Below are 25954 nucleotides of genomic sequence, written 5' to 3' on the forward strand. Positions count from 1 at the left end.
AAATGGTGTGTGTATAGTATGACTTTAATTGGGTAAGAAGGAACTGGGGATGCTGGTTTACACCGAAGATAGACACAAATGCAGGTCAGGCAGCATCTCTTGAGAAAATAATAGGAAATGTTTCGGATCAAGACCGTCAGGGAGTCAGGGAGGGGGGAATTAGAGGTATGGGGAGGTACAGAACAAAGTAGAGCCTGCATCGTTGACTCGGGAGGGTGGAGCTAACAATGGTCCATTGTTGGCTGGGGATGAGGTGATACTGAAGGAATACAAATGATGAAATTAGCAAGAGGACTGGGGTGGGTGCGAGACAGACAGAGAGAGAGAGAGAGTATGGAAGGGTTATTTAGTTAGTGATCCTTCATTCTGTTGTGTAAGAAGGATCTGCAGTTGTTGGTTTAAACCGAAGATAGACACACATAGCTCGAATAACTCACTGGGACAGGCAGCATCTCTGGAGAGAAAGAATGCGTGATGTTTCGGGTCATGACCCTTCTTCTTTCTCATTATTTAAATGGTGATATATGTTTTCTTACAGAGGATCTTCAAGCAAAATTGGAAGAATATGAAGAGCAACACCAGAACATGCAAGCAGATTTAGAACAAGCTACCAAGGGACAAACTTCCCAGATTGGGAGAATTTGTGCTGCATTTAATTCCTCCATGTACAATCTTAATTCCAAGTGTGTGTATTCTGCACAGATTCAACACTCAAGTATCCTGCTAATTAATATTACATTGTATTTCATGTTGCTTGTTCAGATTAATTTTTAAATTGATCATTTAAGTAAGTTTTTATTTTGCTCTTTTCTATTCTCATCCTTACATTTTGGCTTGATGCTTGCATCTGAGGGGTGCTATTTGCTTCCGCACCAGATGGTTTCTGTATGCATTACCATACACATTGGACATGGAGAAAGTCTACTGAATTAGCTAGTGTGATTGCGGAAGCAACAGAGTAGTTCCAGACTTTTTAAAATCTAGTTTGGGTAATTTTACCTATTAATATTATACGGTCATAAGGAATAGGAGTACAATTAGGTCATTCGGCCCATCAAGTCTACCCCACCATTCAATCATGGCTGATCAATTACTCATTCCTAACCCCATTATCCTGCCTTCTCCTCTAACCTGTGACACCTGTACTAATCAAGAATCTATCTATGCCTGAAAAATATCCACTGACTTGACCTCTACAGCCATCTGTGGCAAAGAATTCAACAGATTCACCACATTCTGGCTAAAGAAATGTCACCTCATCTCCTTCCTAAAAGAACATCCTTTAATTCTGATTATCCAGAACTCTAAACATTTATTGGCAAGACTGATTTCTGAGGTTAGATCGTGTCCTATGCTTGAGCCTATATTCTCCAGATTTTAGAAGAGTGTAAAGTGAGAGGAAGGAGCGGGTGTGGAGAAAGGTGTGTTTGATTGATAGGCTGATAGGATATTTTTCCTAATGGGAGAGTCAAGACCTAAAGGGCATAGCCTCAGGATAAGGAACTGCAATAGACAATAGGTGCAGGAGTTGGCCATTCGGCCCTTCCATCCAACACCGCCATTTAATGTGACCATGTTTGATCATCCCCAATCAGTACCCCGTTCCTGCCTTCTCCCTATATCCCCTGACTCCGCTATCTTTAAGAACTCTTTCTAGCTCGCTCCTGAAAGTATCCATGGAACCGGCCACCACCTCCCTCTGAGGCAGAGAATTCCACAGACTCACAACTCTCTGTGTGAAAAAGTGTTTCCTCGTCTCCATACTAAATGGCTTACCCCTTATTCTTAAACAGTGGCTCCTGGTTCTGGACTCCCCCAACATCGGGAACATGTTCCCTGCCCCTAGTGTGTACAAACCGTTAATAATCTTACATGTTTCAATAAGACCCGCTCTCATCCTTCTAAACTCCAGAGTGTACAACCTAGCCGCTCCATTCTCTCAGCATTAGACAGTCCCGCCATCCCGGGAATTAACCTTGTTAATTAACTACGCTGCACTCCCTCAACAGCAAGAATGGACTTGTACACAGTTCTCCACGTTTGGTCTCACTAGGGCCCTAAACAATTGCAAAAATACCTCTTTGCTCCTATACTCAACTACTCTTGTTGTGAAGGCAAACATGACATTTGCTTTCTTCACTGCCTGCTGTACCTGCATGCTTACTTTCATTGACTGATGAGCAAGGACCCCCGGATCCAATTGTACTTTCCCTTTTCCCAACTTGACACCATTTAGATAATAATCTGTCTTCCTGTTTTTGCTACCAAAGTGGATAACCTCACATTTATCCACATTAAACTGCATCTGCCCACTCAGCCAAACTGTCCAAGTCACCCTGCATTCTCATATCATCCTCCTTACAATTCACACTGCCACCCAGCTTTGTGTCATCTGCAAATTTGCTAATGTTACTTTGAATCCCTTCATCTAAAGCATTGATGTATATTGTAAATAGCTGCACAGAGCCTTGCAGTGCCCCATTAGTCACTGCCTGCCATTCTGAAAGGGTAATGTTAATCCCTACTCTTTGTTACCCACAACCAATTTTCTATCCTTGTCAACACTCTAGCCCCAATACCATGTGCCCTAATTTTGCCCAAAAATCTCCCATCAAATTTGACCCTACCTAATGGTTTCTGAAAGTCCAGGTACACTACATCCACTGGCTCTTCCTTGCCCATTTTCCTAGTTACATCCTCAAAAAATACCTTGAGATTAGTCAAGCATGATTTCCCTTTCGTAAATCCATGCTAACTTGGACCGATCCTGTTACTGCTATCCAAATATGCCGCTATTTCATATTTGACTCCAGCATCTTCCCCACCATCAATGTCAGGTTAACTGGTCTATAATTCACTGCTTTCTCTCTCCCGCTTTTCTTATAAAATGTGATAACATTAGCTACCCTTTAATCCAGTGATTCCCAACCTGGGGCCATATGGTAAATTTCAGGGGGGGCACAGAAAAATGTTGGGGTTTAGGGGGCCACAGGTTCAATGAAGGGGGCCACAGAGCTACCGAATTTGCCTCCTAAATTTCACTTCTAATACATTTAAATCTATGTAGTTGAAATATTTTTGATGTTTGTGGAATAGAATAAAAGAGAATATATGTGCAATTAATACACACTGATATTTTTATGGAAGGTATTATAATATTGAAGTACTTTTTTTCCCGCTAATAATGTCAGGGGGGGGGGGGCACAGAAAAATTAAAAGATCCCAAGGGGGCCATGAGCCAAAACAGGTTGGGAACCACTGCTTTAATCCACAGGAACTGATCCTGTATCGATAGAACATTGGAAAATTAACACCAATGTGTCCATGATATCTAGAGCCACTTTCTTAAGTACCCTGGGATGCAGACCATCAGGCCCTGGGGATTCATCAGCCTTCAGTCCATCAGTCCACACAACACCATTTCCTGCCTAATGTGAATTTTCTTCCGTTCCTCCGTCACCTCAGATCCTCTGGCCACTAGTACATCATGAAGATTGTTTGTGTCCTCCTCAGTGAAGACGGATCCAAAGTACTTGACATTTCTCCTCTGAGGATTGAGAATCTTTTGAATTCTTTACCCTCCGGAGCTGTGGGTGGAGAACCATTCAGTATATTCAAGGATTAGCCAGCTAGAATTTTACACTGCAGGAAAGTTGAGGGTTATGGGGATTAGGTAAATGTTTAGATCAAAGATCTAATCAGCCATGATCACGTGATAGAACGAATAAGGCTCAAGGGCTGATTTAATGTAATAAAAGTTTCCAATTATCCAATTCTACAACTTGCAATTCCAATGACGTAACAATATATCTTGAAGGTGTACATTAAAAGGAACAAGTCAATGCTTTGTTGCCCATAGGTCCATTTATCTTAAATACAATTAAAATAATTTTACTTGTATCTGAAAATCACTGAAATCATCATTTCCAGCAGAGAATAAAAAAGGGTAAACTATCTTTTACAAACTATATTTTTCGCCATGAATTTCACTTTTTAATGCTGTTCACACCTCTGGTCGTCTTGCTGAATAACTCTCAACTACAAATCAGCTTGCTATTTTGTGAATCAAATATGTCCGGGAGGCAAACATAGAGAATCATTACTCTTGTATCATGTCTCAGCGCATCTGTTTCATATGGCATCAAGCATCTAATTGGCCAGTTAGATGAGTGGATGATGTTGCTTTGTGTGTAATGTGTCTGTAGACAAGTGAATCTGAATCTGCAGAGGAACTGCACAGCCGCCTGATGAAGTGGCGAGAAACGGTTTATAAGCCAACACCGAGCCATGACATCGATGAGAGGAGTGTTATGGAATTAAGGATGAGGCAACTTGAGGAAGAAAGAAAAAGGTAAATTGTGGTGCTCTCTGGTTCTCACTTGGAACAAATAATGCAGTTTACTTTGTTTTAATTTAAAATATTCAAGAAGTGAATGACTTGATTAATGATCTTGATGACTTGAAAGTCGAGTGCACCTCTATTTAGGGATCTGTTTGTTGTCCATATTTCAGTCAAGACAAAGGCTACTGTCGACTTTTTAAAGCTGAAATTCTAATGTTTTTACTTTCAGCATCAAAATCCATGCTGACAATAGTTTTGTCCAGTTTTATTTACATTGGTAAATTCAAAGGTAGCACACTTACCTTTTTGTCCAAATGACCACTACACAGGTTTCACTCAGTTTATTCATGGATTTGCAGGTTCTCCTGAAGAAATACTGAAATAATATCAATACATAAATCAGTATTGGTATTAGTTGTCTCTGGAATACCAGTGATGTGAATTTAGCTTTGTTACTGCAAGCTTTTAAAATGTAAAGCCAGCCAGCCAGCTGCAAGGTGTTTTAGCCCAGTCAGAAACTAACACCTTAACTTGGGGAAGCCACAAGGTAGTGATGATCACTAGGGTCCAATCAGTCCATATTGTGTCTGTGTTCATGCTGTCTTTCTGAATGACGTGTCTTCCTGTGGCACAAAACTGATTGAGGATAACTGGTTCTTTCCTGGCTGCTCTGATCCAGATTTGATCTCAGAACTGCAGGAGCTGAAGGGGGAACTGGGGGAACTTCAGAGACGAGGACAGGATCAAGGTTGGACAAAGCAGACCACAGCTGGCCAAAAGCTTATGGTACAGTATGTGCTCAGTCTGACACTTTCAGTTTAAACTTTGATTTTATATATCTGTGGAAATGTAATGCTTGAGTTCACTTGGCATTTCACGCTGCTATTAATTTTAAGCTTTGCCAAGGTTGAATAAAATAGTTTTCGGTTTGGAGCGGGAGGGGGTGGCAGCATAGTGGCACAGTGGTAGAGTTGCTGCCTTACAACATCAGACACCCGGGTTCGATCCTGACAACGGGTGCTGTCTGTACCGAGTTTGTACGTTCTCCCCGTGACCACGTGGGTTTTCTCTGGGTGCTACTGTTTCCTCCAACACTCCAAAGGCGTACAGGTTTGCAGGTTAATTGGCTTGGGTAAAACTTGTAAATTGTCCCTAGCGTGCAGGATCGTGTCCGGGGTGAGCGCTGGTCGGTCTGGACTCATTGGGCCGAAGGGCCTGTTTCCCTGCTGCATCTCGAAAGCGAATTTACCCCTTTATATATTGAACAGTTCAAATTAAAGATCAGTTTTGGACATGATGGGCAAAATGACGGCTTCTGGGGTTGTGACAACCTGATCAATTTTAACTCCCATTTTTCATGTTTGGTGTTAATAGTCATTGGGTTCGATCCAGTGTGCACAGTATCTCTGTCTCTGTTACTGCCGATCATTTACCCATCTGTATTTTTCAAGGGAAGTATTTAAAATACATCAAAGCAAATGAGTAGAGCGTTGGTGAATTCATTTTAGCTTGATACCAAGTAACTACATTTGGGAAATTTAAAGGGTTGTTAATACAGCAACTTTGTTGTTCCGTGATACAAATGTATTGTGAATTCATGGGCAAGGAAGTAAATGTTTCTATTATTATTCAGGATATTATTATTTATGAGGGAATAAAACTTTTAAGTCACAAACAGAAGAACATTCTCGTGTTTTATACATTTTGGCCAAAGTACAGCAAGTGAAGATGTAAACAACTGAACAATAGTTGAGCTGTTTGACTTCTCCAATACTTCCGATGTCAACACATACTCCTTTGATGGTTGATCTGCCTCCAGTGTATCGTTGATCACATTGGCAGCATATCTCCCCACAGCATTGTTTGTCGCTTGGGTAGTCTACATCTCTAATTTTATATAGCCCTTGTCTTCTCCCTCCTCCTCATCCCCTTTCACAGCTCTCCTTCTAGTCCTACTGTCTCCGCCTCTTCCTTTCTTTTCACCTCCCCCCCACATCAGTCTGAAGGAGGGTCTTGACCCGAAACGTCGCCTCTAGATGCTTTCCTCCGTAGATGCTGCCTCACCCGCTGAGTTTCTCCAGCATTTTTTGTCTACCTTTGATTTTTCCAGCATCTGCAGTTCTTTCTTAAATAGATCTTGGAGAAGGCTGAACCAGCGGGCAGCGGCACAAACAATTGAATGACCGACTGTGGAGCCCCCGGTTTCACCGCGGTGGTGGAAGTTTTCTTGTAAGTTATACTATGTTCACACGTTAATAATAAAGTTAATATTAACGTGTTAACATAGACATCTTCTGCTGAAAGCCATGACTTGCAGGGCCAACTTCACCAGAAAACTGATAGAGTTCTGTTGTTGCAGAGACAAATGCATTGAATATTGATAAAGTAAGTCCTCAGAATGAGAACAAAGAACCTCACACACATTTGAGTAGGTGGACTGCTGAGCGCAGTCAACTGCAGGGGAAGGTGAATGAGAATGAACTCGCAACACATCTTGTGTGGGATCAAGCACAGGCATTCAAAACTGAAAATTGCCGGGTTAAATCAGAACTTGAAGAGATGAAGTCTGCATTTCAAAAGAAAGTTGGTGAATTTAAAGTTGGTGATGTCATTGAATCAGCAAGCACATTTACTGCAACAGCTCCAAGCCAAAACTTGAGCAGTTGGGCCAATATATGCAGATGATTTCAGGGTTGCAACATCAGGAGCAAGTTGTGGTGTGTGAAGCAGGTCAGCTCAAGCAGACTCTGCAAGAGAAATATAAATCCCTGCAACAGCAGGGAGATGAGCTTGGACATCTCCAGAAGAAAGCTGCAGAACACCAAGCCCTGGAAATACAATCCAGGCAAAACATGGAAACCATTTCCAAACTTCAAAGTCAAATCCAAGACGACCATGAAAACTCACAAACTGAAGCACACCATCGAGGAGAGAGACTTGCTGCTGGCCTGTAAAGTGGAAGATTGTGTCAAACTCAGGACAGTTCATTCTGAAATGGACGACACCGTTTCACAACTTCAAGCGCAATTGGCAGCTTCCAGTTCTGAAGCTGAGAGGTTGAAATGTGTTATTAAGGAAAAGGAATTGTCTCTCTCACAAATAAAGCCGCACGCAGCAGCTTGCAAAGAGGAGGAGAGGCAGAGGCTTCTCTCCGAAGCTGATGGTATATCCACAGAGAAACATAACCTAAACGTTACCTGTGAAAGTCTGAAGCAGACACTGGACATCCTAACTCATGAGAAGCAATAATATTGTCAACAGTTGGATTCACTGACAAACTCCCAGATGGCAGAGTTGTCAGAGTGGAAGACAAAGCACGACGAATTAAAGCACGAATATGAATCCCTTTTGCAATCCTACGAAAATATCAGCAATGAGATGGATAAGATGAGGCAAATAGTTGAGACGGCAAGAAAAGAGAAACAGGAGGTGATGTTCAAGCTCTGCGATGTAGAAGCCAAACGACAGAGCATGGAGAGGCAGCTTGAGGAAGCTGGTGCTGAAAATGAAAAAATATAGGATAAAATGAGAAAGTTTACAAAATCCAAGCAGCAGCGAGTTCAGGCGCTTGAGAAAGACATTGAAAGAATTAGCAGCGAGTTACAAACTACTACCGCAAAGCAGTCACGCAAGCGAATTGTCTGCCCAGTACAATCAGCTCCAGGAGGAAAGCAAATCACTGAAGCAAACTTCTCACCATCTTATTCTGTGGTTGGCCCATATACACTGGACTTGGGGAAATAACCTGTTTTTGTTTATGAGTTTGAATTTGCCCTTCGTAATAATAAGTGTATGCTGGTTGTGTACGCACATCCCATATAATGGTGAGGAAGGAATATATCTCTCATAACAATACTCCTTAACCTTACTGGGATCCTGGCCTTGCACTGTTTTCGCAATAAAACCACAACTAATGGGTGCCTTCAGAATGGCAAAGTCAAGGACCCATGGTTAAAGTATGGTATGAGGCCTCTTTTAAGACAAGATGGAAGGTAAATGAGACTAGGGTTTGGGAAAATACCATTGCTTAAATTAGGGAATTGCCCCAGAGCCCAGTTAATACTACCTGTTATTGTGACAGAAGAAGCAACGGAGTATACTTGAATAACAGCACCTGCACCAAGGTTAGTGCTTATGGCCGCTGAGTCCAATAAATGGGACGTATTTTGTATGTGGATTCCGGACATACCCATGGTTACGTGGTATGTGCCTGGGAATGAGAAGTACTGGGAAAGGTTGATTAGGTTAACCTATAACTGAAGGGAATGTTGTTATTTGACCTTTGTAGTCCCTCACGTAAAGAGTGGTTTAATTTTAATAAAATTGGTCCATTGGAGAAACAGAGTGGGCAGCTATCTGCAGAGCCAAAAGAGATGGGGGAGATATTGAACAATTTCTTTTCTTCGGTATTCACCAAGGAGAAGGATATTGAATTATGTGAGGTAAGGGAAACGAGTAGAGTAGTTATGGATACTATGAGTTTCAAAGTAAAAGAAGCACTGACACTTTTGAAAAATATAAAAGTGGATAAGTCTCCAGGTCCTGACAGGATATTCCCTAGGACATTGAGGGAAATTAGTGTAGAAATAGCCGGGGCTATGACAGAAATATTTCAAATGTCATTAGAAACGGGAATAGTCCCCGAGGATTGGCGTACTGCGCATGTTGTTCCATTGTTTAAAAAGGGTTCTAAGAGTAAACCTAGCAATTATAGACCTGTTAGTTTGACTTCAGTGGTGGGCAAATTAATGGAAAAGATACTTAGAGATAATATATATAAGCATCTGGATAAACAGGATCTGATTAGGAACAGTCAACATAGGATTTGTGCCTGGAAGGTCATGTTTGACTAATCTTCTTGAATTTTTTGAAGAGGTTACTAGGGAAATTGACGAGGGTAAAGCAGTGGATGTTGTCTATATGGACTTTAGTAAGGCCTTTGACAAGGTTCCTCATGGAAGGTTGGTTAAGAAGGTTAAACTGTTGGGTATAATGCAGGAATAGCAAGATGGATTCAGCAGTGGCTGAATGGGAGAAGCCAGAGGGTAATGGTGGATGGCTGTTTGTCGGGTTGGAGGCAGGTGACTAGTGGGGTGCCTCAGGGATCTGTGTTGGGTCCTTTGTTGTTTGTCATGTACATCAATGATCTGGATGAAGGGGTGGTAAATTGGATTAGTAAGTATGCAGATGATACCAAGATAGGGGGTGTTGTGGATAATGAAGAGGATTTCCAAAGTCTACAGAGTGATTTAGGCCATTTGGAAAAATGGGCTGAAAGATGGCAGATGGAGATTAATGCTGATAAATGTGAGGTGTTACACCTTGGCAGGACAAATCAAAATAGGACGTACATGATAAATGGTAGGGAATTGAAGAATACAGTTGAACAGAGGGATCTGGGAATAACCGTGCATAGTTCCTTGAAGGTGGAATCTCATATAGATAGGGTGGTAAAGAAAGCTTTTGGTATGCTAGACTTTATAAATCAGAGCATTGAGTATAGAAGTTGGGATGTAATGTTAAAATTGTACAAGGCATTGGTGAGACCAAATCTGGAGTATGGTGTACAATTTTGGTCGCCCAATTATAGGAAGGATGTCAACAAAATAGAGAGAGTACAGAGGAGATTTACTAGAATGTTGCCTGGGTTTCAACAACTAAGTTACAGAGATAGGTTGAATAAGTTAGGTCTTTATTCTCTGGAGCGCAGAAGGTTAAGGGGGGACTTGATAGAGGTCTTTAAAATGATGAGAGGGATAGACCGAGTTGATGTGATCAAGCTTTTCCCTTTGAGAATAGGGAAGATTCAAACAAGAGGACATGACTTCAGAATTAAGGGACAGAAGTTTAGGGGTAACATGAGGGGGAACTTCTTTACTCAGAGAGTGGTAGCGGTGTGGAATGAGCTTCCAGTGGAAGTGGTGGCGGCAGGTTCGTTGGTATCATTTAAGAATAAATTGGATAGGCATATGGATGAGAAGGGAATGGAGGGTTATGGTATCAGTGCAGGCAGGTGGGAATAAGGGAAAAAAATTGTTCGGCGCGGACTTGTGGGGCCGAGATGGCCTGTTTCCGTGCTGTAATTGTTATATGGTTATATGGTTATATGGTGTAACATCTAACTGAATTGTATATTCCCGATGAGGGCTAAGTGAAGTATATCAGAGACAGAGCAATTCTGGATAATTGCGTTCCCACTGTATGGGACAGCCTGTCCATCACAGGACTTGATTAATACGTCTCCTGGATTGGAGACATTGTTTAATTAAATGCTGGATGTCTTTACCGACAAGTAAAAGGCCCTTTCATCCATTATGGCTGAAATGGATGCACTTTGTCGTATATCCCTATAGGATAATGGGACGGACTTGTGCTATTATAGGGTGTGAATGCTGCACTTACATTCTCGATGAATCCTCTAAGATTGCAGATTTAGCTGCACATATCACTAGAAAAATTAAGAAGATTACAGAGGTTGGAGAAGAGATGCATAATGTTAATAAAAGTGGAGAATGGTGGCCATTTAGTAAGTTTGGAGGAATATAACCATATAACCATATAACCGTATAACAATTACAGCACGGAAACAGGCCATCTCGGCCCTACAAGTCCGTGCCGAACAACTTTTTTCCCTTAGTCCCACCTGCTTGCACTCATACCATAACCCTCCATTCCCTTCTCATCCATATGCCTATCCAATTTATTTTTAAACGATACCAACGAACCTGCCGCTACCACTTCCACTGGAAGCTCATTCCACACCGCTACCACTCTCTGAGTAAAGAGGTTCCCCCCTCATGTTACCCCTAAACTTCTGTCCCTTAATTCTGAAGTCATGTCCTCTTGTTTGAAACTTCCCTATTCTCAAAGGGAAAAGCTTGATCACATCAACTCTGTCTATCCCTCTCATCATTTTAAAGACCTCTATCAAGTCCCCCCTTAACCTTCTGCGCTCCAGAGAATAAAGACCTAACTTATTCAACCTATCTCTGTAACTTAGTTGTTGAAACCCAGGCAACATTCTAGTAATTCTCCTCTGTACTCTCTCTATTTTGTTGACATCCTTCCTATAATTGGGCGACCAAAATTGTACACCATACTCCAGATTTGGTCTCACCAATGCCTTGTACAATTTTCACATTACGTCCCAGCTTCTATACTCAATGCTCTGATTGAGTATAGAAGTTGGGATGTAATGTTAAAATTGTACAAGGCATTGGTGAGGCCAATTCTGGAGTATGGTGTACAATTTTGGTCGCCTAATTATAGGAAGGATGTCAACAAAATAGAGAGAGTACAGAGGAGATTTACTAGAATGTTGCCTGGGTTTCAGCAACTAAGTTACAGAGAAAGGTTGAACAAGTTAGGGCTTTATTCTTTGGAGCGCAGAAGGTTAAGGGGGGACTTGATAGAGGTTTTTAAAATGATGAGAGGGATAGACAGAGTTGACGTGGAAAAGCTTTTCCCACTGAGAGTAGGGAAGATTCAAACAAGGGGACTTGACTTGAGAATTAAGGGACTGTGGTGGAGGCAGGTTCGTTTTTATCATTTAAAAATAAATTGGATAGTTATATGGATGGGAAAGGAATGGAGGGTTATGGTCTGAGCGCAGGTATATGGGACTAGGGGAGATTATGTGTTCGGCACGGACTAGAGGGGTCGAGATGGCCTGTTTCCGTGCTGTAATTGTTATATGGTTATATGGTTATAAAGGCTAGTATACCAAAAGCTTTATTTACCACCCTATCAATATGAAATTCCACCTTCAAGGAACTATGCACGGTTGTTCCCAGATCCCTCTGTTCAACTGTATTCTTCAATTCCCTACCATTTATCATGTACGTCCTATTTTGATTTGTCCTGCCAAGGTGTAACACCTCACATTTATCAGCATTAAACTCCATCTGCCATCTTCTAGCCCATTTTTCCAAATGGCCTAAATCACTCTGTAGACTTTGGAAATCTTCTTCATTATCCACAACACCCCCTATCTTGGTATCATCTGCATACTTACTAATCCAATTTACCACCCCTTCATCCAGATCATTGATGTACATGACAAACAACAAAGGACCCAACACAGATCCCTCAGGCACCCCACTAGTCACCTGCCTCCAACCCGACAAACAGCCATCCACCATTACCCTCTGGCTTCTCCCATTCAGCCACTGCTAAATCCATCTTGCTATTCCTGCATTTATACCCAACAGTTTAACCTTCTTAACCAACCTTCCATGAGGAACCTTGTCAAAGGCCTTACTAAAGTCCATATAGACAACATCCACTGCTTTACCCACGTCAATTTCCCTAGTAACCTCTTCAAAAAATTCAAGAAGATTAGTCAAACATGACCTTCCAGGCACAAATCCATGTTGACTGTTCCTAATCAGACCCTGTTTATTCAGATGCTTATATATTATCTCTAAGTATCTTTTCCATTAATTTGCCCACCACTGAAGTCAAACTAACAGGTCTATAATTGCTAGGTTTACTCTTAGAACCCTGTTTAAACAATGGTATGGTATGGGGAATGATAATTCACTATGGATCCATTGTACTGCTGATTGTTGTATTAATTTATGTATTGAAATGTCTGATGCCTTTACTATGTGCTAACCAGGGACTACAGTGTTATCATTTATATGATAAATAGAAGGTAACGATAATATCCTAGTTAATAATGGAATACGTTATGTATTTTATTAAGTAAAGATTAATTTGGGTTTTGGGTTCTGAGTAAATTAAAGCTTTGAAATTGGGTTCTGTTGAAGGGTTGGGTAATCAGGAAATTGGAGGCCAGTATTCAAACTGCATCCAAGCTGCTTCCTGTTGTGCCCAAGCAAAATATATTGACAATGGTGAGACGGGATGTACTTGCTGAGAAGTTCTGGCTTCTGTAAACACAAGCCTTGGGAGAGCATGAGCTTCTAGAGAATTTTGTATTCTCGACTAGCAGAAACTTCTGTGGGCAACCGATAAGAATCCTTACATTGTTTAAGAAGGTGCTGCAGATGATAGCCCTTTGACTAACTTCCTGTTATTTGGGGTTTCGTAACTAATCTAAGATCGATATTACCATAGCATGATTATATTGTATTAATGACAAGCATGCTTTGAATGGGTAGAGCTGTGATTGATGTTAGACGTCATTTCTGCCATTCTGTATGAACATGTGACTATATTTCCAAAACAGTATAAAAAGATTCTGTATGTTTTCATTCGTTAGAGTGATGTCCTGGGAGGAGTTAAGCATATGCTATATGCTTCACTTTGTATCTACTAGCACTCTCTAGCTAAATGATCATTAAAGCTTGTATTGGTTTTACCCAACTTATTGTAAGTTGTCTGCTTTAAGATAATGAACCTTAACATCTCCACGCCCTACACAGATTCATCGGGATGTTGCTTGTGTTGGTGGAATTTTGTTACATGGAAGAAATTCGGCACAAGATCTCAATGTTTCAGATGTATGTGCGTAAGAGGATCTTTGTCTGGACAAATAACTGGGTGTTTTCCAGCGAGACAAAAGCCTAGACTGAGGTGAATGCTAGTTTCCCTGACGAATCTAATTCAAGAAATGCCTCAACATGATGGGCAGTTAATAACAGTGAACCTCGCGATTCGAACAAGAGGCAACCTTGAGTCACCAGAAACTTCACTCACTGACAAGTCAGACCAAGTTCAGGGACAGATTTCCTTCTCTGAAGATCGCCCATTAATTTTGATAACAATCCTGGTCAGCACATTGAAACCACATTTCAATACTTACAAGGTCATAATATCACGTGATAGTAGTAGAATTAGGCCGTTCGGCCCATCGAGCCTATTCCACCATTCGATATTGTCTGACCTATCTCTCCATCCTAAAACCATTCTCCTGCTTCTCCCTAAAACTGCGGACACCCGTACTAATCAAGAATCTATCTATCTCTGCCAAAAATATCCATTGACTTGGGCTCCACTGTTTTTTGTGGCAAAGAGTTCCACAGATTCACCACCCTCTGACTAAAGAACTGTCTCCTCATCTCTTTCCTAAAATTCTTTTAATTCTGAGGCTATGACCTCCATTCCTAGACTCTCCCACTAGTGGAAACATCCTCTACACATCCACTCTATCCAAGCCTTTTAATATTCTGTATGTTTCAATGAGGTCCCCACTTATTATTCTAAACTCCTGCGAGCACAGGCCCAGTGCCGACAAAAGCTCAACATAGGTTAACCTGCTAATTCCTGGGATCAATCTTGTAAACCTCCTCTGGACCTTCTCCAGAGCCAGCATATCCTTCCTCAGATATAGTGCCAAAAATTGCTCACAATATTCCAAATGCGGTTTCACCTGCTCCTGATAGATCCTCAGCATTACATCCCTGTTTTTGTATACAAGCTGTCTTGATTTTGCTTTCTTTACTACCAATTTGACTTGCAGATTAACTTTTTGGGACTAATTTTAACTATATTTATTTTAAATTAACTGGACAAATAACAGAGAGTTTTCCTCCGAGAAGAAATCCCTGGCTGAAGTCAATGCTAGTGTGTCTGACGCGATTCATTCATACAATGCTTCAATGTGGTGGAGAGTTAATAACAATGAAGTTCGTAACTCCAGCAGGGGGCAGACCTGAGTTAACTAAAGTCAGTTCTCACTGACAGGTGAAGCAGGATCAGTGACACTTATTTCCTCCTCTGATGGACCCCTGTGTGTTTTTATGACAATCCTGGTCATCTAATACCTACCAGTATTCAATACGTCTGATTTAATTTAGTCAAGTTTACTTTGCTGGCTACCTGGTAGAATTCAAACTCGTATTATGGCGTGTTTCTGCGGTGTGGATGGGATTAAGATACATTATCTCATCTAGCAGTCTGTGTGTTGGTTGTATTGTGCTCCTGTGTTGGATGTGTTCAGGGATCTGACATCTCCAGCTGACCACTTGACTGTGAAGCTTCCCAACAGGTGAGATTGTTGCTGGTATAAAACTTTAGTTCCCCTTCAGTTCTTCATTACGGTCAATATTTGCATCTATTTACAACTTAAATATGTCACCCACATAAGAAGTGAGGAATCCATATGCTTCACCTTGGTGAATTGCAACACACGTTTCTCTCATCACTGCGTTCAACCAGAAGAGGTGGTTGAATTTTGCACCCAGTAAGGCACCATCTCTCAGTGACAATGTCACTGATTCATCAATAATTCTGCAAATATTGAATAACCGGTTATAACCTTCACGTCGACATGTTTATGTGATTTTACAGATCCGTGCAGAGTTTAACTGAAAAGCATGTCCTACCTTCTCTTGCGACCAGCATCCTCCTGAAATAAATAAAGCAGAAATTGACTGAGGGAACAGCAATTCACCGAAGTTATTTCACATCGTTGTAAAATCCCATTTTCTGACTCTACCGTTGACACACAGAGAATATCACAGCAATGTAACTAATGCAGGAGATATGATAAATGTTTGTGACAATTATGCTACAGCTCAGAGGAGGCAATGTGCAGGAAAGTCTGGACGTGTTGTGAACTTTCTGCTGAATAATGTCATACGATCATATTGCGTACAGTTTTGGTCCCCTAATTTGAGGAAGGACATTCTTGCTATTGAGGGAGTGCATCGTAGGTTTACAAGGCTAATTCCCAGGATGGCGAGACTGTCATTTATTGAGAGAATCGAGCGGCTGGACTTGTACACTCTGGAGTTTGGAAGGATGAGAGGAGATCTTATTGAAACATATAAGATTGTTAAGGGTTTGGACACGATCGAGGCAGGAAACATGTTCCCGATGTTGGGAGAGTCCAGAACCAGGGGCCACAGTTTAAGAATAAGGGGTAAGCCATTTAGAACGGAGACGAGGAAACACTTTTTCTCACAGCGAGTTGTGAGTCTGTGGAATTGTCTGCCTCAGAGGGCGGTGGAGGCCGGTTCTCTGGATACTTTCAAGAGAGAGCTAGGTAGGGGCTCTTAAAGATAGCGGAGTCAGGGGATATGGGGAGAAGGCAGGATCGGGGTACTGATCGGGGATGATCAGCCATGATCATATTGAATGGCGGTGCTGCCTCGAAGGGCCGAATGGCCTACTCTTGCACCGATTGTCTATAAGCAATATGAGCAGAATAAGTACATTCGGCTCATCAAGTCTACTCCGCCATTCAATAATGGCTGACCTATCTCTCCCAACCTTACTTTCCTGCCTTCTCCCCATAACCTCTGACACCCTTACTAATCAAAAATCTATACAGAAAATATCTCTGCCTTAATAATATCCACCGACTTGGGCTCCACAGGCTTCTGTCGCAATGAATTTCACAGATTCACCGCCCTCTGACTATAATTCCTCCTCATCAACTTCCTCAAGAAATGTCCTTTAATTATGAGGATATGACCTCTAGTCCTGGACTCTTCACATCCATGTCCTCTTTCCTCTCTACGGCCACTCTATCCAAGCCTTTCACCATTCGATAACTTTCAATGAGGTCTCCCCCCCTCATTCTTCAATACTCTAGTGAGTACAGGCCCAGTATTGAAAAAAGCTTATCATATGTGAACTCATAATAAGATGTTAATCATAATTAGTTGGAGGAATTTAAGATGAACGATGGAATTGATTGGCTGTAGATGGTGAATGTATACAGAAACACAAATGTACGTTTTAAAGTGGCCTGGAGTAAATCCAAGGGAGCTTTACTAGAATGATGCGAGGAATGAGTGGGTTAAGGAATGGGGAGCGTTTGATGTCTTTTCTGTTTTGTTTTTAGTCAAATTTTAGTTACTAGGCTGTGTTATGTGTGTGTGTGTGGGGGGGGGGGGGGGGGGGGGTGGGGGGGGGGGGGGGGGGGGGGGGGGGGAGCTAACACATGGGTTTCTGTCTCCCCCTTCGGGGGAATGCGACTCTTCTTGTCGTATCCCCCCTTATAGAACATAGAAAGTAGGTGCGAGAGTAGACCACCAGGTCCGTCGAGCCCGCACCGCCATTCGCTCATGGCTGAACACTAAACAGACACACTTACCCACAAACAGTAGACACAAGACACAGAACACAAGACACTACCCTCCCCTTTATACCGCTATCACCCCTCTCCACCCCAAGAACCTCGTGATCTCCTGGGGGAGGCAAAAAACCGGATAAAAACCCAGGTCCAATTCGGGAAAAAAATCCGGGAAATTCCTCTCCGACCCCAATCCAGGCGATCGACACTTGTCCAGGAGATCACTCAGGTCTTACTATACTAACCATACCTAGGTCCATATCCCTGCCCTCTCCCCGTAGCCCCTTATCCCCTTGGCAGGCTAAAAAACCATCTATTTTAGTCTTAAATATATTTAAAGTTTCTGCTTCCACTGCTCCCTGGGGCAGTGAATTCCATAAATTAACCACTCCTCTGGGTGAAGAAGTTCTTCCTCATCTCAGTTTTAAAAGAGCCCCCCCTTATTCTGCAACTATGTCCCCTAGTTCTAGTTTCCCCGATCATTGGGAACATCCTCGGTGCATCCACCCGATCAAGGCCCCTCACGATCTTATATGTTTCAATGAGATCGCCTCTCATTCTTCTAAACTCCAAAGAGTAGAGTTCCAGCCTACTTAACCTTTCCTCATATGTCAATCCCCTCATTGCAGGAATTAATCTTGTAAACCTTCGCTGCACTGCCTCCAGGGCTAGTACATCCTTTCTTAAGTATGGACCCCAGAACTGTACACAGTATTCCAAATGTGGTCTCACTAATACTGTGTACAGCTGCAGCAAGACCTCCGTGTTTTTATACTCAATCCCCCTAGCAATAAAGGCCAAAACTCCATTGGCCTTCCTGATTGCTTGCTGCACCTGCATACTAACTTTTAGTGATTCATGTACTAATACCCCTAGATCCCTTTGCGTTGCATTACAACGCAGCTCCTCCTCATTTAGAAAATAACTTGCCCTATCATTTTTTTCCCCAAAGTGAATGACTTCACATTTATTAGTATTAAATTTCATCTGCCAAGTTGTTGCCCACTCACCTAGCTTATCTATATCCTTTTGCAGACTTTTCCTATCCTCCTCATCCCCTACTTTTCCTCCCATTTTTGTATCGTCCGCAAATTTTGATATATTACACTTGGTTCCCTCCTCCAAATCATTTATATAAATTGTGAACAACTGGGGTCCCAGCACCGACCCTTGCGGAACCCCGCTAGTTACCGGTTGCCATCCCGAGTATGAACCATTTATCCCCACTCTCTGCTTCCTATTTGTTAGCCAATCCTCTACCCATGCTAATATATTACCCCCAATCCCATAATTTTTTATTTTTAGCAACAGTCTCTTATGTGGCACCTTGTCAAAAGCCTTTTGGAAGTCCAAGTATACCACATCCACCGGTTCCCCTTTATCCACCCGGGTTGTTACTTCCTCAAAGAATTCGAGCAGATTCGTTAAACAGGACTTCCCCTTCACAAAACCATGCTGGTTCTGTCCGATGAAGTCATGTTTATCCAAGTGCCCCGTTAGTGTTTCTTTAATAATTGTCTCTAACATTTTACCCACCACCGATGTTAGACTAACCGGTCTATAGTTACCCGCCTTCTGTTTACTTCCTTTTTTAAATATAGGTGTTACATTGGCCATTTTCCAATCCACTGGGACCGTTCCTGCCTCCAGGGAGTTTTGGAAAATTATCACCAATGCATTCACAATCCCCACCGCTATCTCCCTCAAGACCCTTGGATGTAATCCATCAGGCCCAGGGGATTTATCCTCCTTCAGTCTCATTAATTTCCCTAATACCACCTCCTTGGTGATCTTAATAGTATTTAGCTCCTCCATTCCTACCGCCCCCTGTTTATCCAGCGTTGGAATATTTTTTGTGTCTTCTATGGTGAAGACTGATACAAAATACTCGTTTAATGCCTTTGCCATTTCCATGTTCCCCACCAACAACTCTCCAGTCTCACCCTCCAATGGACCAACGTTCACCTTAGCCACCCTTTTTCTTTTTATATAGCTATAAAAACTCTTACTATTAGTTTTTATGTTGTTCGCTAAATTCCTTTCATAGTCTATTTTCCCCGTCTTAATTAATCTCTTAGTTATTTTTTGCTGACCTTTATATGCTTCCCAATCCTCTACCCTCCCACTATCTCTGGCTACCTTATATGCCCTTGCCTTCAGCCGAATACTATCCTTTATAGTTTTACTGAGCCATGGCTGACTGTTCTTACCCTTACCCCTTTTTTTCTTCATAGGAATAAATTTTTCTTGAAGGTTATACAGTATACCCTTAAACGTACACCACTGCTCATGTACCGTCTTATTCTTGAGTCTGCTATCCCAGTCAACTTTGATCAGCTCAGTCCTCATACCTTCATAATCCCCCTTATTTAGACTAAGCACCCTAGCCTGAGTTTCAACCTGCTCCCCTTCTATTTGAATATGGAATTCGACCGTATTGTGGTCACTTGTTCCCAACGAGTCCCTAACTATGACATTTTTAATTAATCCTGCTTCATTACACAGGACCAGATCCAAGATTGCCTCCCCCTTGTCGGTTCTGTGACATACTGTTCTAGGAACCCGTCTCTAATACATTCTATAAACTCTTCCTCTAGTCTACCCTGCCCAGTTTGGTTTGCCCAATTAATATGAAAATTGAAGTCCCCCATGATTACAGCAGTTCCCTTTTTACATGCGTCAACTATTTGCAGATTTATGTTCTGACTAACAGCGTCACAGCTATTTGGAGGTCTATAAATTACACCCACTAGTGTTTTTTTCCCCTTATTATTCTCTATCTGTACCCAAGCTGTTTCACTATCCTGATCCTTCAACGCAATATCCTTCCTCTCTATTGCCGTTATTCCCTCCCTTATTAAAAGGGCCACCCCTCCTCCCTTTCTTTCCTGTCTATCTTTCCTAATTGTCGAGTACCCTTCTATATTTAACTCCCAGTCCTGATCCCCTTGCAGCCATGTCTCCGTAATGGCCACGACATCATAACTATATATACTTAATTGCACCGTTAATTCATTTATCTTATTACGAATACTCCGTGCATTTAGATAAAGCACTTTCAGATGATTTTTACTACCCTTCCTTTCCGTTTTCGCCCCTTTTACATCTAGAGCTTTATCTTCACACATTCTGTCTCCTGTCACATTTTGACTTTCCGCTTCCCCACTGATACCCTGCTCTATTTCCTCTACCCCTGCCGTTATTACCCCCCTTGATACCTCCCCCCCGCTACTTAGTTTAAAGACCTCTCTACTGCCCTAGTTATATGATTTGCCAGGACCCCAGTCCCAGCACCGTTCAGGTGAAGTCCGTCCTTACAGAACAGATCCCCCCTGTCCCAGTACTGGTGCCAGTGGCCCAAGAAACCAAACCCATTATTCCCACACCAGTCTTTGAGCCACGCATTTAGCTTTTTAATTTTACGTACCCTCGCCGATTTGGCCCGTGGCTCAGGTAGCAATCCGGAGATTAGTACCCTCGAGGTTCTGCTTTTAATTTATTCCCTAACTGCTCAAACTCCTTCAGCAGATCCTCCTTCCTCGTCCTTCCTATGTCATTGGTCCCCACATGGACCACGACCACTGGATCCTCCCCCTCCCACTGCAAATTTCTCTCCAGCATCGCAGAGATATCCTTAACCCTAGCACCGGGTAGGCAACACAGCCTTCGGGACATGTTCTGCTGGCCGCAGAGAACCTTATCTACCCCCCGAATAATACTATCCCCTATCACTACGGCATTTCTTCTAACTCCCCCCTCTTGAATGGCCTCCTGATCCACGGTGCTGCAGCCAGGTTGCTCATCCCTCCCACAGCCCCTGATCCCGTCCTTACATTGAGTAAGAGCCTCGGTCATGCTCGTCAGGGACAAGGGCTGTGGCTCCTGCCGCATCTCCTCTTGGTTCCCCCTACCTGCCTCGCTTATGGCCACACCTTCCTTTCCTTGCTCACTTCCTACTGAATTAGTTAAACTGGTCGGTGTGACCATCCCCTGGCACAAAACCCCTTCTCTGCCTCCGTCTGCGCTGAGGCCTAATGGCGGAGCTGGCGGCCTCCAACCGGCGACCGACCTCGAGGCTCCGGAAACAGAGCCAGCCAGGAGTCACCAGCGCGAGGATGGCCGTCTTCGAGCTGCGGCGGCATTGTTCCGGTGGCAGCGGCACGACTTGGGGCGGATACGGAGCTCCGGTGAGGGCGGCCCGGCGCGGGGCTGAGACTGTGCTCCGGTGGCTGAGGCGGCGTTCTGCAGGCGGCGACCTGAATCCGAGGCTCGGCCGTGGTCCAGTGGACGACATCGTCGCGAGCTCGCAGGTCACAGGCTGGTGCCTGTTTTCCGGAGCTCCCACGGCAACAGCTACGTCCGCTGTACTGGAGGGCGGCAGCTTCGACCACCCCGGGACGCGGATCTTGAATCGGCCCGTTCGCGGAGCTCGGTTGAGCCGCGGGACAGACTTACCATCGCCCGGTGGGGTAACAACATATCGCCTCAGCTCTGAGGGAGAATGAGGAAGGAAGAGACAGTAACTTTAAGATTTTGCCTCCATCACAGTGAGGAGGTGCCTGGTGAACTCACTGTGGTGGATGTTAATTTGTGTTTATTGTGTGTTTTGTTGTTTATTATTATATGTATGGCTGCAGGCAACGACATTTCTAATCTAAAAATCTAATCTAATGGCATTGGGAATGCACTAACTGGAGTTTCAAAAGTAGAGGGTGTATCTCATTGAAACTTACTGAATAGTGAAAGGCCTGGACGGAGAGGATGTCCCCAGTGACGCAAGAATCCAGGACCAGAGTCCATAGCATCCAAATAATAGGACGGATCTTTAAATGAGGAGGAGTTTATTGAGTCAGAGGGTGGTGAATCCATGGTTTTCATTGCCACAGGAGACTGTGGAGGCCGTCAATAGATTAGTTTTTAAGACAGAGATAGATGGATTCTTCGTTAGTACGGATGTCAGGGGTTTTGTGGAGAAGGCAGGAGAATGGAGTTAAGCGGGCAAGATATATCATCCATGATTGAATGGCGGAGTGGACTTAATGGGCCAAATGGCCTATTTCGTCTACTATGAATGATGAGATAGCAGAGCGTGTTTGTATGAGGGACATTGGAAAAATATAGGAATTGATAAAAAGTTGCATTTTCGCAAATATATCGTTGCCAATGTTGTGACTGCAGTTTCATTGAACAAGATTGAAACATAACCCCTGACCTTCAGAAATAACACGATGTCTGTTTGTTCCATTCGCCCCTGCAGATTTGAGAGTTCCTCCTCAATAGAGTTTAAATTCTCTTGAATGTCTTGAAGGTTTTTCTCCATTTGACTTAGAATCTTCTCCTCATCCTCCTTGATCTCTCCGAGAATGCGCTGCTCTTTCTTCACGAGAATCTGGTGCAGTTCAGCAAACTGAGATGTGACGTGAGACTTGAGGCTTTGTGACTGCTCCTGTCAAATGAAAGGTGAAGACTGATCGAATATATTTCTGTATTCTATTTCGTTGTTAAGTAGAAGATGATCATTTGGCACGTCGATATCTATGCTGTTCCTTAGAATAATCCCATTAATCTCATTTCCTCGCATTTCCCTGAAACACAATGGCCCTCACGTCCACATTAACTCCCACCGACTCACAGATCACCCGCCTTCAGCAGCTTCATTACAGCAACCAATTAAACCAACATGTCTGGGAGATGTGGGCGGAAACCACCCTGGTCACGGGGAGAACATAGAAACATAGACAATAGGTGCAGGAGTAGGCCATTCAGCCCTTCGAGCCAGCGCCGCCATTCAATATGATCATGACTGATCATCCAGAATCAGTATCCCGTTCCTGCTTTCTCCCCATATCCTGTGATCAGGCATGAGACAGGAAGAAACTGAAAAAAGATGAAGAGAGATGGGGGTCCAGGGGGCAGCGCTCCTGGTGGCGGTAAAACAAGGCAGAGCCTCCCCTCCCCCAATGCAGAGAATTTTAAATAATTATCAGAATCAGAATCACACTTTATCTGCCAAGTATGTTTTGCAACATATGAAGAATTTCATTGGCCAGGTCAGTCATACAATTAAAAGCAACAGGTCACTCAAAAACACATTTTAACATGAACATCCACCACAGTGACTCCTACACATTCCTCACTGTGATGGAAGGCGAAATAAAGTTCAAGTCCCCTCCCTTAGTTCTTCCTCGATCTTGACCCCCGTAGCCGGCGGCGTTTGAGCCTCCGCGTCGAGGCGATCAGCTCCCCATTTCAATTGAAATGACACAATTTCCTTGCTTGTTTACCCTTAAATTATACTGTAAGAGGGATGGGGGGGGGGGGGGGGCAGAGTTGTGTGAGAGAGGGAGGGCAGGGTTATGCCTGGGGAGGGAGTGGTGGAGGTGGGAGGACAGACTTGTTCCAGGGGTGGGGTGGGTTCCAGGGGAGGTGAAAGGTTTGGTGGTGAGGAGTGGACAGAGTTGTACCAGGGGAGGGTGTGTGTGTGTGTGGGGCGGGGGGGAGGGGGGGAGGGTTGTACCAGGGGAGGGAGTGTGTGTGTGTGGGGAGGAGTAAGGGGAGTGTTGTACCAGGGGAGGGGTAGAGAGCGGGGGGAAGGGGACATGGAAGCGTCACATCGACAATACCAGAAGTCAGGGTCGAACCGAATTCACCGGAGCAGCGAAACAGCGCAACTAACTGCTGCCACGCTACGCTGTAGTGCATTAACCAAAATACAAAACTACACAACACGATCAGAAATGCCACACAGCAAGGTCTCACCCGGACTTGGGAAATCTTCTGCTTCTGTTGCTCTTCCATTTCCTGGATGGCTGATTTATTTGTTGTCAGTGATTGTATGGATGATTTAACCTGATCCTGGGAATCAGAGAGAAAGGGGGTTAGACAATAAACATTCAACAATACATTCAAACAAGTGATCATAGTCGGTTTGCTTTTACCTTGTAGGTTTCAACAGCTTCTTTAATCGGTATGAAGCTGTGAGACTTGTGTTCCCGCGCATCTCGACAAACCAGGCAGATCAGTTTCTTGTCCGTTTCACAAAACAGCTTCAGTTCTTCCTGATGTTCCTCGCAGTGATGTTTACTTTCCTTCTCTTCCGTATTCAGGCTCAGTGTTCGAGCTTTCTCAGACAGTCTCGCCAAGGCCCGATTAACTTTGAGGGTGCGGTCTGTAAACTCGTCTCTACATTCCGGGCAGGAGTTTCTCTCCTCCCTGTCCCAACTCTGTGTGATACAGGAGCGGCAGAAGTTGTGCCCACACTCCAGTGACACCGGATCGGTGAAGAAATCCAGGCAGATGGGACAAAGTGCCTCCTCCGTCCAACTCTCGACCTGGCGTTTCGAAGCCATTTTAACTCCCAATACTTCGCGGTTCAAAATGCTTTCAGTGATTGGGAGCTGCTGATCCCTTGTGATCCCTCTGTACCGCGAGTGTCCACCGCGTACGCTGCCGTCTCCAGCACATTGGCTGCTAGGTTTCAGGGTGAACGTGTTCTAGGTGATCGTGTCCTGACCTCAAATACCCATGGAGGGGTTAGTGAGATGTTAAACAGACCGGTATATAAATGTAAACGCAGGGAATGTTATGGGACAGTTTAGAGCAGGATAGAAAATGTCATGGTCTAAAAGGAAACGAACTGGGGTGTAAAACGATGGTTAAATATAAACTTAGAGTGAAGTCGAGTCGGATTTATTGTCATCTGTACAAGTACTGCGATGAACAGCTGCGATGAACAACTCATCACCGTTTCAGCTGCATCACACGCACAAATACTCAGTGCTACACAAAATATTAATTAAACGCAAATTACAACCACATTACACATACATTCTGCAAGTTAGTAAAAACAAAATTAAAAACTGCTCCAAAGACAAGGCATTAATGCAAAACACAATTAAAAATAAACACATCCATGGCAGTGCAGGCGGTAGTGCAACTCGTGTGCGTTGGAAATGCCGTACATGATGCGAACAGTCAGGATACATTCTACAGCGCTGATGTGGAGGTTTCTTCGAGTATCAGGTTATATCCCGGAATATCCACAATACGACGACACAATCCGTATGGAACAAAGAACAGTCCGCATAGGAGCAGCCCTTCGGCCCACAGTGTCTGTGCCGAATATGATGCCAAGACCAACTCTTACCTGCTTGAACATAATCTATATCCTTCAATTACCTGCATACACGTGCCTGTCCAAAAATCTCTTCACCGCCTGTCTCGTATCAGCCTCCACCACCATCCCTGGCAACGCGTTCCAGAAACTCACCATCATTGGGGTAGAAAACCTGCCTCGCACATCTCCTTTAAACCTTGCCCCTCTCATCCTATAGCTATGCTCTCTACTATTAAATATTTCCCTCTCGGTAAAAGGTTCTGATTGTGTAACCTGCCCACCCCTCTCATAATTCGATAGACTTCCATCAAGTCTCCCCTCAACCTCCGGCGGTCCGGAGAAAACTTTCCATAGTCGGTCTGACCTCTCCATTCTCTCAATGAAATCATAATTCTGGTAAACCTCCTCTGCATCGTTGCCAAGTTCTTCATATCCACTTTCACATCCAATGACTCTATCACCATCGACATTCCGGGTGCTCCGAAATAGGTGCGGGTGATGAGGAGGG

The 25954-nt window shown here is 43.4% G+C and overlaps 1 protein-coding gene across 1 annotated transcript; it reads right to left on the bottom strand.

The window, feature by feature from the left end:
- Window positions 1–15366: 15366 nt before the first annotated feature.
- LOC116982266 (nuclear factor 7, brain-like) lies at window positions 15367–24702 on the bottom strand. The gene is made up of 5 exons (XM_033035542.1): window positions 24269–24702; window positions 24090–24185; window positions 22543–22776; window positions 15634–15656; window positions 15367–15538 (listed from the first exon to the last, which is right to left on the bottom strand). Exons 1-5 carry the CDS (start codon window positions 24677–24679, stop codon window positions 15367–15369), a joined length of 936 nt encoding a protein of 311 aa, XP_032891433.1. The 5' UTR covers window positions 24680–24702.
- Between the last annotated feature and the right edge of the window lie 1252 nt (window positions 24703–25954).

Source organism: Amblyraja radiata, chromosome 16, assembly GCF_010909765.2.
Source record: "Amblyraja radiata isolate CabotCenter1 chromosome 16, sAmbRad1.1.pri, whole genome shotgun sequence".
Classification (NCBI taxonomy): domain Eukaryota; kingdom Metazoa; phylum Chordata; class Chondrichthyes; order Rajiformes; family Rajidae; genus Amblyraja; species Amblyraja radiata.

Excerpts from the sequence above, each read along its gene's own strand:
- LOC116982266 (XM_033035542.1), bottom strand. The coding sequence starts at position 24,679 with ATGGCTTCGAAACGCCAGGTCGAGAGTTGGACGGAGGAGGCACTTTGT. Across the intron at positions 22,777-24,089 it reads AGAAGATTTCCCAAGTCCGG|GAGCAGTCACAAAGCCTCAA; the intron begins GTGAGACCTTGC and ends TTCATTTGACAG. Across the intron at positions 15,657-22,542 it reads ACATCGTGTTATTTCTGAAG|GAGGATGCTGGTCGCAAGAG; the intron begins GTCAGGGGTTAT and ends TATTTATTTCAG.